The sequence below is a fragment of the Mesoplodon mirus genome (assembly GCF_964341445.2).
Source record: "Mesoplodon mirus genome assembly, chromosome: 16".
In the NCBI taxonomy this organism is placed as follows: domain Eukaryota; kingdom Metazoa; phylum Chordata; class Mammalia; order Artiodactyla; family Ziphiidae; genus Mesoplodon; species Mesoplodon mirus.
In genome coordinates, this window is record NC_138992.1 from 46,565,608 (window position 1) to 46,581,757 (window position 16,150).

Sequence of the window (16,150 nt, forward strand, 5' to 3'; positions counted from 1 at the left end):
TATTTATCACAATGAATCATAAATAATTATTTACAGGTCTATCTATCCTGCTAGATAATGAGTTTTAAGAGGGCAAAGGCTGTAGATTATTCATGTTTTATTCTCAGTACCAAATAAAATGTCTGGCTACAAAATAGGTCCTGGCAAGAACTTATTTGAATTAATACTGAGCTATCTAAAGAAGACAATTCATAAGTCCAATGAAAAGGAAATACACTGAAAAGACAAGAGTCCATTAGATTTACTGTAAATCCTCTACTTTCTTTTAGGCACCATCACCAAAGACATGGTTTTAATATATAATTCAAATACTACTTTCACCATTAAGTTACTCCTGATTTTTCCAGGTTACAAATATCTGTTCCTTTCTCTGCGCTTCCAGTCTCGTTTCACCTCTATCAAAAGCCTTCACTCACTTTCCTCTTTTTATTTTTAAAAAATTCTTTAAAGGGACAACATCCCATCTTATTTATCTTTTAATATACAAGATCTACCTACCATTGGCCTAGCATATAATAAACGCTCAATGTTTGCTATGTAACAATTTATTAGACTTGAAAATATTCAAAAGATTATAGACAGTTTGTATAATTTCCATTATAACCAAGATGAAGGCCGGAGTAGTCTTAGGAGCCTTTCGTCTTCCTGATGAGTCCTTCTATTGTGTCCCACTGCTCCCTGGTGACCTACCACAAAAAGAAAAAGTCAATTTAATGAGTTTCTTGTGTGTTTTTAAAGCTTAGTATCCTCACTGCCAATATTATATTATACTCACAAAATGGTATTACCTTCCTCAGACTGTTGAATTCCCCTGAAATAAATACTTCCTCACCACCATCAAATCTAATTACCTGAAAAATAATAATAAAAGCAGTGAAACTAACTTCTTTTAAAAAGTTTCTGAACCATTAGTCATTTCTCCATCCTAACTGGATAGAATATTTCCTTGGCACTTTCAATCAAAGCCTAAATTTTAAGGACAAAACTGATGACTAAACCTAAATTGATTTACTCTCTTTAAAGTCCTCTCTCCATCATTTCTACAATTTCAAATTATACCCAATCTTAAAGTTCATCTTAGAGGCATGTCTACCAGAGTGATTTGCATTTAATAAAATTAATTTATCAATGAATCAATTCCATAAGCTAAACAATATATATTAATATTTCTATATTATAAATAATATACTAAATATAGCTAATTAAATATTTTAAATCATATTTACATTCAACATCGTCGGGATTGGTTCTACAATCCACCTCCCCACCCCAAATCCACCTCCCAAAAAAGTTGAGAGACAACAATGCTTACAGCTCCATTAATCCAAGAAGCATAATCACTACAAAGGAAAGCAGCAAGATTTGCAAGTTCTTCCACAGTTCCTAGCCGACCACAGGGAATTCTGTCAATCAATTCTTTCTCAAAAGCTCCAGTTGGGTCAAGACGGCTAAAGGCACCCTTAGGAATTAAGAAAATAATTAGGTTGCTTTTTTTTTTTAATACAACCTCTTTCCTATTTAAGAAACAAAATTTGCAGTAAATGGAATGTTACTATGGCAGCCTGTTCATACCTTAGTACTTGTAAGCAACAGAGAGGTTTGCCAAATTCTTCCATATTCATTTTACCCAATATTGACCTTTAAAAAACCACTAGAAAGGACACAAGGAAAAAGAAAAACTAGATTGGAGGGACTCCATGATTCTCCTCCAAGGTATTTCTAAATGGGCTTAGGAGAATACCATGCTTCATTTCCAGAACGTTTCTGCAGTGATTCAGCCGTGTGGAGGACAGGCTCTTAGTGCTCCAGCCAGGAGTCAGGGCTGTGTCACTGAGGTGGGAGAGCCACATTCAGAACACTGGTACACAAGACACCTCCCAGCTCCATGTAATATCCAACGGGGAAAATCTCCCACAGATCTCCATCTAAATGCCAAGACACAGCGCCACTCAATGACCAGAAAGCTACAGTGCTGGACACCCTATGCCAAACAACTAGCAAGACAGGAACAGAGCCCCATCCATTAGCACAGAGGCTGCCAAAAATCATAATAAGGTCACAGACACCCCAAAACAAACCACCAGACGTGGACCTGCCCACCAGAAAGACAAGATCCAGCTTCATCCACCAGAACATAGGCACGAGTTCCCTCCACCAGGGAGCCTACACAATCCACTGAACCAACCTTAGCCACTGGGGACAGACACCAAAAACAACAGAAACTACGAACCTGCAGCCTGTGAAAAGGAGACCACAAACACAGTAAGATAAGCAAAATGAGAAGACAGAGAAACACACAGCAGATGAAGGAGCAAGGCAAAACCCCACCAGACCTAACAAATGAGGAGGAAATAGGCAGTCTACCTGAAAAAGAATTAAGAACAATGATAGCAAAGATGATCCAAAATATTGGAAATAGAATGGAGAAAATACAAGAAATGTTTAACAAGGACCTATAAGAACTAAAGAGTAAACAAACAGAGATGAACAACACGATAAATGAAATTAAAAATTCTCTAGAAGGGATCAATAGCAAAATAACTGAGGTAGAAGAACACATAAGTGACCTGGAAGATAAAATAGTGGAAATAACTACTGCAGAGCAGAATAAAGAAAAAAGAATGAAAAGAATAGAGGAGAGTCTCAGAGACCTCTGGGAAAATATTAAACACACTAAAATTCGAATTATACGGGTCCCAGAAGAAGAGAAAAAGAAAGGGACTGAGGAAATATTTGAAGAAATTATAGTTGAAAACTTCCCTAATATGGGAAAGGAAATAGTTAATCAAGTACAGGAAGCACAGTGAGCCCCATACAGGATAAATCCAAGGAGAAATACACCAAGACACATATTAATCAAACTGTCAAAAATTAAACACAAAGAAATCATATTAAAAGCAGCAAGGCAAAAACAACAAATAACACACAAGGGAATCCCCATCAGGTTAACAGCTGATCTCTCAGCAGAAACTCTACAAGCCAGAAGGGAGTGGCAGGACATAATTAAAGTGATGAAGGAGAGAAACCTGCAACCAAGATTACTCTACCCAGCAAGGATCTCATTCAGATTTGGTGGAGAAATTAAAACCTTTACAGACAAGCAAAAGCTGAGAGAGTTCAGCACGACCAAAGCAGCTTTACAACAAATGCTAAAGGAACTTCTATAGGCAAGAAACACAACAGAAGGAATATACCTACAATAACGAACCCAAAACAATTAACAAAATGGGAATAGGAACATACATAACAATAATTACCTTAAATGTAAATGGACTAAATGCTCCCACCAAAAGACACAGGTTGGCTGAATGGATACAAAAACAAGACCCATATATATGCTGTCTACAAGAGACCCACTTCAGACCTAGAGACACATACAGATTGAAAGTAAGGGGATGGAAAAAGATATTCCATGCAAATGGCAATCAAAAGAAAGCTGGAGTAGCAATTCTTATATCAGACAAAATAGACTTTAAAATAACGACTATTAGAAGAAACAAAGAAAGACACTACATAATGATAAAGGGATCGATCCAAGAAGAAGATATAACAATTGTGAATATTTATGCACTCAACATAGGAGCACCTCAATACATAAGGCAAATACTAACAGCCATAAAAGGGGAAATCGACAGTAACACACTCATAGTAGGGGACTTTAACACCCCACTTTCACCAATGGACAGATCATCCAAAATGAAAATAAATAAGGAAACACAAGCTTTAAATGATACATTAAACAAGATGGACTTAATTGATATTTATAGGACATTCCATCCAAAAACAACAGAATACACATTTTTCTCAAGTGCTCATGGAACATTCTCCAGGATAGATCATATCTAGGGTCACAAATCAAGCCTTGGTAAATTTAAGAAAATTGAAATCATATCAAGTATCTTTTCTGACCACGCTATGAGACTAGATATCAGTTACACAAAAAAATCTGTAAAAAATACAAACACATGGAGGCTAAACAACACACTACTTAATAAACAAGAGATCATTGAAGAAACGAAAGAGAAAATCAAAAAATACCTAGAAAAAAATGACAATGAAAACACAATGACCCAAAACCTATGGGATGCAGCAAAAGCAGTTCTGAGAGGGAAGTTTATAGCTATACAAGCCTATATTAAGAAACAAGAAATATCTCAAATAAACAACCTGAACTTACACCTAAAGCAGTTAGAGAAAGAAGAACAAAAAACAACCAACATTAGCAGAAGGAAAGAAATCGTAAAGATCAGATCAGAAATAAATAAAAAAGAAATGAAGGAAACGATAGTGAAGGTCAATAAAACTAAAAGCTGGTTCTTTGAGAAGATAAACAAAATTGATAAACCATTAGCCAAACTTATCAAGAAAAAAAGGGAGAAGACTCAGATCAATAGAATTAGAATGAAAAAGGAGAAGTAACAATTGACACTTCAGAAATACAAAGGATCATGAGAGATTACTGCAAGCAACTCTATGCCAATAAAATGGACAACCTGGAAGAAATGGACAAATTCTTAGAAATGCACAGCCTTCTGAGACTGAACCAAGAAGAAATAGAAAATATGAACAGACCAACATAAGCACTGTAATTGAAACTGTGATTAAAAATCTTCCAACGGGGCTTCCCTGGTGGCGCAGTGGTTGAGAGTCCGTCTGCCGATGCAGGGGACATGGGTTCTTGCCCCGGTCTGGGAAGATCCCACATGCCACGGAGCGGCTGGGCCCGTGAGCCATGGCCGCTGAGCCTGCACATCTGGAGCCTGTGTTCCGCAACGGGAGAGGCCACAACAGTGAGAGGCCCGCGTAATGCAAAAAAAAAAAAAAAAAAAAAAAAAAATCTTCCAACAAACAAAAGCCCAGGACCAGATGGCTTCACAGGCAAATTCTATCAAACATTTCGAGAAGAGCTAACACCTATCCTTCTCAAACTCTTCCAAAATATAGCAGAGAGAGGAACACTCTGAAACTCATTCTACAAGGCTACCATCACTCTGACACCAAAACCAGACAAAGATGTCACAAAGAAAGAAAACTAGAGGCCAATATCACTGATTAACATAGATGCAAAACTCAACAAAATATTAGCAAACAGAATCCAACAGCACATTAAAAGGATCATACATTATGATCAAGTGGGGTTTATCCCAGGAATGCAAGGATTCTTCAATATACGCAAATCAATCAACGTGATACACCATATTAACAAACTGAAGAAGAAAAACCATATGATCATCTCAATAGATGCAGAGAAAGCTTTCGAAAAAATTCAACACCCATTTATGATAAAAACCCTCCATAAAGTAGGCATAGAGGGGACTGTCCTCAACATAATAAAGGCCAGATATGACAAATCCACAGCCAACATCGTCCTTAATAGTGAAAAACTGAAACCATTTCCACTAAGATCAGGAACAAGATAAGGTTGCCAAATCTCACCACTATTATTCAACATAGTTTTGGAAGTTTTAGCCACAGCAATCAGAGAAGAAAAACAAACAAAAAGATTCCAAAATGGAAAAGAAGTAAAGCTGTCACTGTTTGCAGATGACATGATACTATACTTACAGAATCCTAAAGATGCTACCAGAAAACTGCTAGAGCTAATCAATGAATTTGGTAAAGTAGCAGGATACAAAATTAATGCACAGAAATCTCTGGCATTTCTATACATTAATGATGAAAAATCAGAAAGTGATATTAAGAAAACACTCCCATTTATCACTGCAACAAAGGAATAAAATATCTAGGAATAAATCTACCTAAGGAGACAAAAGACCAGTATGCAGAAAATTATAAAACACCGATGAAAGAAATTAAAGATGATTCAAATACATTGAGAGATATACCATGTTCTTGGATTGGAAGAATCAACAATGTGAAAAATGGTTCTACTACCCAAAGCAATCTACAGATTCAATGCAATCCCTATCAAACTACCAATGGCATTTTTCACAGAACTAGGACAAAAAATTTCAAAATTTGCATGGAAACATGAAAGACCCCAAATAGCCAAAGCAATCTTGAGAACGAAAAACGGAGCTGGAGAAATCAGGCTCCCTGACTTCAGACTATACTACAAAGCTACAGTAATCAAGACAGTATGGTATTGGCACAAAAACAGAACTATAGATCAATGGAACAGGATAGAAAGCCCAGAGGTAAACCCACGCACATATGGTCACCTTATCTTTGATAAAGGAGGCAAGAATATACAGTGGAGAAAAGACAGCCTCTTCAATAAGTGGTGCTGGGAAAACTGGACAGCTACATGTAAAAGGATGAAATTAGAACACTCCCTAACATCATACACAAAAATAAACCCTAAATGGATTAAAGACCTAAATGTAAGGCCAGACACCATCAAACTCTAGGGGAAAACACAGGCAGAACATAAATCACCACAAGATCCTTTTTGATCCACCTCCTAGAGAAATGGAAATAAAAACAAAAATAAACAAATGGGACTTAATGAAACTTAAAAGTTTTTTCACAGCAAGGGAAACAATAAACAAGATGAAAAGACAACCCTCAGAATGGGAGAAAATATTTGCAAATTAAGCAACTGACAAAGGATTCATCTCCAAAACATACAAGTGACTCATGCAGCTCAATATCAAAAAAACAAACAACCCAATCCAAAAAATGGGCAGAAGACCTAAATAGACATTTCTCCAAAGAAGATATGCAGATTGCCAATAAACACATGAAAGAATGCTCAACATCATTAATCATTAGAGAAATGCCAATCAAAACTACAATGTGATATCATCTCACACCAGTCAGAATGGCCATCATCAAAAAATCTACAAACAGGGCTTCCTTGGTGGTGCAGTGGTTGAGAATCTGCCTGCTAATGCAGGGGACATGGGTTCGAGCCCTGGTCTGGGAGGATCCCACATGCCGCGGAGCAACTAGGCCTGTGAGCCACAACTACTGAGCCTGCGCATCTGGAGCCTGTGCTCCACAACAAGAGAGTCCGTGATAGTGAGAGGCCCACGTACCATGATGAAGAGTTGCCCCAGCTTGCCACAACTAAAGAAAGCCCTTGTGCAGAAAAGAAGACCCAACACAGCAAAAATAAATAAATTAATTAATAAACTCCTAGCCCCAACATCTTAAAAAAAAAAAAAAAGGGGGAAGCATCTTTAAACTCTCCTTAAAAAAAAAATCTACAAACAATAAATGCTGGAGAGGGTGTGGAGAAAAGGGAACCCTCTTGCACTGTTGGTGGGAATGTAAATTGATACAGCCACTATGGAGAACAGTATGGAGGTTCCTTAAAAAACTACAAATAGAACTACCATATGACCCAGCAATCCCACTACTAGGCATATACCCTGAGAAAACCATAATTCAAAAAGAGACATGTACCAAAATGTTCATTGCAGCTCTATTCACAATAGCCTGGAGCTGGAAACAACCTAAGTGTCCATCATCGGATGAATGGATAAAGAAGATGTGGCACATATATACAATGGAATATTACTCAGCCATAAAAAGGAACGAAACTGAGTTATTTGTAGTGAGGTGGATGGACCTAGAGTCTGTCATACAGAGTGAAGTAAGTCAGAAAGAGAAAAATAAATACTGTATGCTAACACATATATATGGAATCAAAAAAAAAAAAAGGTCTGAAGAACCTACGGGTAAGACGAGAATAAAGATGCAGACCTACTAGAGAATGGACTTGCAGATACAGGGAGGGGGACGGGTAAGCTGGGACACAGTGAGAGAGTGGCATGGACATATATACACTACGAAACATAAAATAGATAGCTAGTGGGAAGGAGCTGCATAGCACAGGGAGATCAGCTCGGTGCTTTGTGACCACCTAGAGGGGTGGGATAGGGAGGGTAGGAGCGAGGGAGATGTAAGAGAGAAGAGATACGGGGACATATTTATAACTGATGCACTTTGTTATAAAGCAGAAACTGACACCATTGTTAAGACATTATACTCTAATAAAGATGTTTAAAAAAACACTAGAAAATATAACTTTTACCTTAGTTTCTTCATATGTATAATGAGGATGCCTGTCTTAGCTATCTTACAAAATTGTTGTCTGAGAAATGAGAAAATGCATATGAAAGTACTCCGAAATATGTACAAATTTAGTGTGGTGGAGGTAGGGCTGCTACTGTCATTTGATTTAGTAAACACAGGAAAATGATTCAAGTAGGAAATATTTAAGAGGAAATTCCTTTTCTTCTCCTTTCTTCTCAAAATAATAGAAAAGGAAGAAAAAAGTATGTAGGTATATTAAATTCAAGTAGATTCCAGAGAGAGAAAAACCATAACTAAATTTGCCAAACAATTTCTGCCTTCTGTTAATGATAAAAAGGAGCAGACCAAGATAAAGTATGCATGCGTGTTGATTAATAAGAATAATTGGCTTTTTCTCTACCAGTGCCTGGAAGTCTAGGTGACAACTCTCTTCAGTAACACAGATATGAGACATAGCAAGCACACACAGGCTCCTTGTGAGCACTTCAGCTCTCCCTAGGCAGGTATAAAGCATGAAAGACAAACGGTAGACAAAGGTCCCAATCCTGGTTCTATCAGTGCTTGCTAGAGAGTTTCTATATTTCAATTTTCTTTTAATCTCTTTAAAACTATATGCATGTTATTTGCATAAAACTTACACCTATATTGCTAGACTAAAAGCTCCTTGATGGCAAGCATCTGTCACAAATGTTTTTGTATCTTTCTTATTAGCACCTTTGCATACAGAAGGCACTCAGTAAATACATGTTAAATAAATAACAAAATGCAGATGATCTTTCCTAGATACTGAGGTCCTAGAAAGAAGTTTCTATGACTATATATAAGATAGTGCTTAGCACAGTGCTATTCTGAATCATGTGTTTTAATATGTGCCTTTGAATTATTTTTCCATTAATTTTATTATTTTTTATTACAGAAGTGCCAAACAAATAAGATATTCAGTCAAGTTTCACTCACTCAGGTAGTTTTTCTTTCCATTTTCCACGCTTCAAACTGCTAAATAAATTAATACAACCATCTCCATATTAATATTTAATACCCCAGAACCATCTACAAGCCAAATACTCCTTTGCATTATTTTCAGTTTATACAACAGAAGCAACTTAGCAAATTTCACCTGGGCCTTCAAAGAAACATCCCAGTTGGGATTATAAATTCTTGCTTTACAGGGGAACAAAAAGAAGTATGAGAGTGAAGTCATTTGGGGTAATGTGAGAGAACAGAGAACCTGTGAACCTTTTAAGCAACATCTGTAACAGCATTAGTGATAATTATGAGTTGCAATATCTGATTTCAGGTGAAATGCATGCCATCAGAAGGATTTTTAATCAGAGAGACATGGGAACTAGAAGATGTGCATAACAGTGTTTGAAAGTGAAAAGGCACAGACATGTGTCAAAGAAAGTGTTGCCTATAACAAGACCAAGCTTATATGATAAATTTCTAAAGCATCTCTTAAATTTAAAATATAGTTACATTTCCATTTTAACAAAGGATGTCAAAGTAAGAACCTTTAAAATATAGTAAAAATTAAGAAATATAACACAATAACAGATCATTAAAGCAAATCAGACAAAATGCCAAAATTGATGGCATAAAAGATCCCAGAAAGATTACGACACTGAAATAGACCTTATCAAGGAGTTGTATAGCTGCTGTATTCTTGCCCATCTCCTTATTTCTTATTTTGGATAATGGCAAAACCCTCTTCCCTTCCACCAGGGCTCCAAACTAAGGTATCATGGAAAATCCTGCACACATCAGAATCTATCTACTATCTTTGACGCCTTAATCACTCAAAATGTGATCATAAGCAAACCAAAACTTACTTTTGTTTTTATAGGCCCCGGTTGAATCACATTGAATCTCATTCCATATTTACCCCATTCAGCTGCAAGAGACCTAAAAATTAAAATAAACAACACAGATTCTAAAATATCATACTATATATTAAAAATACTAATAACCAAAACTGCATGCTTATTAAATGCCAGAGACTACAACTCCAATAGGTAGGTACTATTATTATCCCCCCTGTTACAGACAAGGAAACTGAGGCACAGAGAAGTTAAATCATTTGCTCTGGGTCATATGGCTAGTGAGTCAACCTGTAGCAGTCTAGCTCTAGAGTTTGTGCCCTTAATCACACTCTGCTGTACTATCTACCATTTACATTTTAGTGTCCTTAAGCACTAGGCTAGATGACCTACTATTCACATTTTGAACGAAGTCCAATATCAATACACACCTTTGAAAAGGGTATCGTTATTTAGCATAAAGAAGGAAGAGATTCACGTCTCTCCCCCACATTTTCTGGAGTTCAGTCCTGCACTTATAAAGTTCAACGTAACTTTACTCATAGTACATTAGATTACAATGTTTGCAACATTATAAGTGCCTTAATTGAGTAAGAGATGGATTACATAGATTTAAAATATTAACCATATCATGTCTAACTAGGCTTTAATACAATTGTTGAACTGAGCTAAAAAGGAAATAAGAATCTAAAAGAATCTTGCTAAATGCCCTGAAGCAAAATAGAACTCTAATAGCAAACATGAAACCCTGAAGAAGCAACCTGTTTTAAAAGCCTACTTGGGACTTCCCTGGTGGTGCAGTGGTTAAGAATCTGCCTGCCAATGCAGGGGACAAGGGTTCGAGCTCTGCTCCGGGAAGATCCCACATGCCGTGGAGCAACTAAGCCCACGCGCCACAACTACTGAGCCTGAGCTCTAGACCCCAAGAGCCACAACTACTGAGCCTGAGTGCCACAATTACTGAAGCCCATGCACCTAGAGCCCGTGCTCCGCAACAAGAGAAGCCACTGCAATGAGAAGCCCGTGCACCGCAACAAAGAGTAGCCCCCACTTGCTACAACAAGAGAAAGCCCATGCGCAGCAATGAAGACCCAATGCAGCCAAAAATAAATTTTAAAAAAAGCTTACTTGATATGTCTAACTTTTATTACCTAAACTTATTTTAGAAATTTATATTCATATGTATATTTGCATGCATATATACTTAATCTACTTTCAAAAAATGATTTAATGTAACTTAAGGAATACATATAATGCAAATGAAGAAGATAAAATTACTTGAAAAGAAAGAAAACAAACAAAACAAGGATAAGGAAATATAAAGAAGTCGAGAATGAAACTTATAACTAAATGTATTGTGATATTCCATATAATTATAATAGGCAGGTCAAAAACTTGTATCTACTCCTTCCATGATGCTATGCAAAAGGTAAGCCTAATCAGTTACACAATTCACACTGCCCATAACGAAAAAAGCAAGCTAATCTCTCAGGAAAAACACAATTGTTTCCGACAAAAAAATTTAATAAAACATTTCTTCCAAGAAAACGTATAAAAGGAAAATTGTGTAGTATAGTAATGTCCTTAAGACACTGTATCCTTGCAATAGATACAAAGGGATAAGTTTTGTGTAATTATAAGATCTCCATTAACATAAGCTCTATGTAATTATAAGATAATCACTAAGATAAGCATTAACATTAACAATGCTTTATAAAGCAATGTTTTATAAAGCATAACATAAGCTCTATGTAATTATAAGATAATCACTAAGCAATGTTTTATAAATGTTTTATAAAGCATATGTTTTATAAAGCATAACATAAGCTCTATGTAATTATAAGATAATCACTAAGATAAACATTACAATGTTTTATAAAGCATAACATAAGCTCTATGTAATAAGATAATCACTAAGATAAGCATTAACACTAAGATAAGCATTAACACTAAGATAACACTAAGATAAGCATTAACATTAACAATGCTTTATAAAGCAATGTTTTATAAGGCATTGTGTTCCAAGTACAGTCTGTTAATCTGATTAATCCACTGGTGCATTTTAGAGAAATGGGCTGCATCTCTTTCAGGCAAATCATACATAAAAACTGCTTTTCTGAGTGATACCTTTGACAGAGTCCAAGACCATACCTACCCTGGGTATGTACTTGTAGTGCACCTCCTAGATTGCTAGGGAAGTAGTAGCTGTGTGTCTTAACAGAATTACTGAGCTGAGCAGAGTTTACAGCATTCTGTGAAAAACTTCCCAAGCTATTAAGGAAACTGGCTTAAGAGGAAAAGCCATGCTATCTCTATTCATAGGTGCAGCAGATAAATGTGTTCTAGTGCTAGCTCTTTTAACCTAGTTTATATTCTCAAGATCTGTTGTTAAAAAACTAAAAATAGAGCTACCATATTACCCAGCAATCCCACTACTAGGCATATACCCTGAGAAAACCATAATTCAAAAAGAGACATGTACTAAAATGTTCATTGCAGCTCTATTTACAATAGCCTGGAGCTGGAAACAACCTAAGTGTCCATCATCGGATGAATGGATAAAGAAGATGTGGCACATATATACAATGGAATATTACTCAGCCATAAAAAGAAACGAAACTGAGCTATTTGTAATGAGGTGGATAGACCTAGAGTCTGTCATACAGAGTGAAGTAAGTCAGAAAGAGAAAGACAAATACCGTATGCTAACACATATATACGGAATTTAAAAAAAAAATGTCATGAAGAACCTAGGGGTAAAACGGGAATAAAGACACAGACCTACTTGAGAATGGACTTGAGGATATGGGGAGGGGGAAGGGTAAGCTGTGACAAAACGAAAGAGAGGCATGGACATATATACACTACCAAACGTAAGGTAGATAGACAGTGGGAAGCAGCCGCAGAGCACAGGGAGATCAGCTCGGTGCTTTGTGACCGCCTGGAGGGGTGGGATGGGGAGGGTGGGAGGGAGGGAGATGCATGAGGGAAGGAATGTGGGAACAGATGTATATGTATGACTGATTCACTTTGTTATAAAGCAGAAACTAATAAAAAAAAAAGATCTGTTGTAACATGAGGAATCCACCTCACTGGCTCACTCTGAATGTTAAGATGCTAAGTACAGTATCCTCAATAATGTTAACCATTATTGTTTTTCAATCAACAGGTGTTTATTGTGAGCTTACTATATGCCAATACCCTCAAATAAAGAAAGGCAGCCCTGCTTTCAGGAGATGGTCCCTCTCTCAAGAGAGGTCACTTTAGTTGTATAATGAACTAGATACTACTATCCTGGAAACTGTGTAATATGTGCTAAGACTACTTAAAGGAAGAAGTATCTATGCCTTCCTGAAGTACATGGAAGGCTTCCCTCAGGAGGTGGTAATTGTGCTGACACTTGAAGAAGGATTAGGAGTTTTTTGTGGGAGTAAGGGGGAAAGAAGAGGATGGGAGATATTAGAAGGTAGGGTGGAGAAAATAAGACAGCCCGGGCATATGGGCCAGTGTGAGTAAAGGACAAAGGCATAAACAACATGCAGTATTCAGGGACCTACAAGAACTTATCTGGTATGACTGTGTACTACAAAGTATGAAAGAGGGCTGATGGGAACACGGGCTGGGGAGGAAGGTACACATTTACTGAGCATCTGCTATGTGCAATTCACTATACAGTAATACCAAAAAAGCAGCACAGAATCATAGTCCTTAAAAGACATGAAATTGAAACCTCTAACAAGAGTCAAAGATCTCGACAAAACAAATATTGTACAAATGGTGCCAAAATAGTCAAGTTCAAATCCCTTATTTCCAATACCATTTGACCTTAAAAAAAACCAAAAAACGGTAATTATCTCTATCCAAACTAAACTGCTGAGTAAAGTATAACTTCTTTGTATCTCAAACAAATGTGTATTACTGGTTTAAATGTTAAAAAGAATCTTGAGACTACTCGAAAAAGAGAACAATTATGTAGTTCTACAAGAACTAAGCACCAGCTATGTACCCGATCTTGCTGAGCAATGAGTATACAAAGACGAATAAGATATGCTTTCTTCTCTCACAGAACACTCATTCTAGTGGGGAAGTCATATAGCTTTAATGACATGTTAAAAATAGTCTACAATGCCCTTCTCTGTGCCCCTTCATTTTAGAATCTACAACACTGGATGGCATTTATTAATGTGTTAGTCTTCTCACTAGATTGGAATAAACAAAGTTTTAAGGGTGCAAAGAGTAGAGAATGGTTAATTCTCTTCTAGAGAAATGAAAGAAAATATCCCAGAGGAGGTGATACAAACGCCCTGAAGGGAGGCAAAATACCACAGCAAATTCCAACAACAGCATAACCCAGGCATAGAGATATAAAAATGCATGGTGTGTTTAAGAAAATATAGAGCACAGGAATGATGGTAATTAAAAGCACAGGAATAATGGTAAAAGAATGCAAGTTCAGGTGAGAATGAGGACTGTTCTATTTCCATCACTATCATATCCCTGTATCCCATGTACACAAAAGATGCACAATAAATATTTATCAAATAAGTCAATGAATAAAGAAAGGCCAGAGACAAGTCTGTTTAGAATACCATATTGAGTTTTGGCTTTTATTCCAAAGAGTAATAGAAAAATGATATTAGGTTTTTAGCTAGGCATTATAATAAGCAGATATACATTTCTAGAAAGCTGTGTCTGGTGGGAATGTGAATAAAAAATAGAGAGAAAAGAAACTGGTAGCAGAGAAACATATTATGGGGTTATTACAGTAAGCAAGACAAGCAATGATAAGACCTTACATTACAACTAAGACAGTGGAAAAGGCCAATGGGGAACAGATTCAAAAAGCAATCATATGCTGCTGAGAAAAGGCCAAAAGAGCTGACAAGTGGTCACGGCCTATGTTAGTTCTATTAATCGTGTATAGTAGGTAGAATAAAAGGATGAAGGTATGTTTAAGAGAGGTCAGAGGGGGCACTAGTAAAGATACATGGATACACTAGTCTGAGTTCCTATCAGACTTTTTCTCATACTTTATAATACACAGTCATACTGGATAAGTAATTAAAATTAAATAAAATTTAGTGTCTCAGTCACAGTAGCCAGAATGCAAGGGTTCAATGGCCACATATAGCTATTGGATACTGCAGATTTACAAAACAGTTTGATCATTGCAGAAAATTCTATTGGACAGTGCTGCTGTAGACAACTAGGACTTATTCATGAAATAGAATGTCTCCTGGTGAATCCAAATTAGTCTTTGTTTTATTTTTCTCTGGAAAGAGACTAGAAAGCAGGAATTTAGTTACACAAGCTACCAAAGCACATTATTTATCTTCAGTGACAGGATTAACACAGTAGTACTCACTTGTTCATGGCCTCCACTCCTGCTTTGGCAGAAGCACTTGGTACTACAAAACCTGACCCAGTCTCAGCATAGATGGTTGTAATAGCAAGAAACGATGCTCCTGACATTTTAAAATGATACAGTAATTAACAATACAGCTAAATCAATTCACATCAGGAAAACATTATTTATAATAATGGGATCTAATTCAAGAGGGTATAACAAAAACTGAAGAATATTTCAAAACTTCACTAAGCCTAAATTAATGAAAGAGTAATCTAATAATATTGCTACATCTTTGCTAGTAATCTTGCTGCCATTCAGGATGGTCCAGTCTGTGCTTAATTAAAATTCTATACCAGGTGAGTCAATACCAAGGCTCAAATCTCAAAGGTATGGCCCTATTATACCCTGCATAGTCAGCTGGACAGGATTTCCATTAACACATTTATAAGAATAAATCTGAACCAAAACTAAATTAGCATAGCAGGGACTTCTGCCTCCAGCATCATGGATTTGTCCTCCTCCTGTAAACACAAAGAAACTGTATCAAATATATGATACCACTATTTTCAGATACTGTTTAGCAAGCAGGGAAAGATGGCAATTCCTGAGAGAAGAAAAACAAATGTAATGAGCCCTAAGATCAGATTTTGCCTAAAGGTACTGTATATATACTATATAGTATGTACTACATATACATATATATACATATTATATATTCTATATTACATACTCTATATTATACTATATACATATGTCATATAGACTGTGGCATAAGGAGTAGGAAAATAGCCAAATAAGGCATTATCATTGAGTTGAGGAGACAGATCTGATTTTAGAGAGAATGAGGAAGTTGCAATTTGTGAGGAGAGTTCCCCCAAAGATTAAAGTATGTAAAGATAGAGCCCCATAAATCTGCATAGTGTATCCTTGAGTCTCTGGCCAAACATCAAGCTGTACGTGTTTAGGATAAGATTCCATA

At 36.5% G+C, this 16,150-nt stretch overlaps 1 protein-coding gene across 2 annotated transcripts in view; it reads right to left on the reverse strand.

The window, feature by feature from the left end:
- Positions 1-529: 529 nt before the first annotated feature.
- The window catches only part of DECR1 (2,4-dienoyl-CoA reductase 1), a 62,776-nt gene continuing 47,155 nt past the window's right edge, over positions 530-16,150 (reverse strand). The window contains exons 6-10 of one of the 2 annotated variants that reach the window (XM_082601063.1): positions 15,187-15,286; positions 9,834-9,906; positions 1,313-1,459; positions 789-851; positions 530-686 (exon numbers count right to left, since the gene is read on the reverse strand). In XM_082601063.1, coding sequence (XP_082457189.1) covers positions 627-686; positions 789-851; positions 1,313-1,459; positions 9,834-9,906; positions 15,187-15,286 — 443 coding nt within the window. In that variant the 3' untranslated portion in view covers positions 530-626. Of the gene's footprint in view, positions 687-775; positions 852-1,312; positions 1,460-9,833; positions 9,907-15,186; positions 15,287-16,150 lie in introns of both variants that reach the window. The other variant, XM_082601062.1, reaches the window with a different exon arrangement.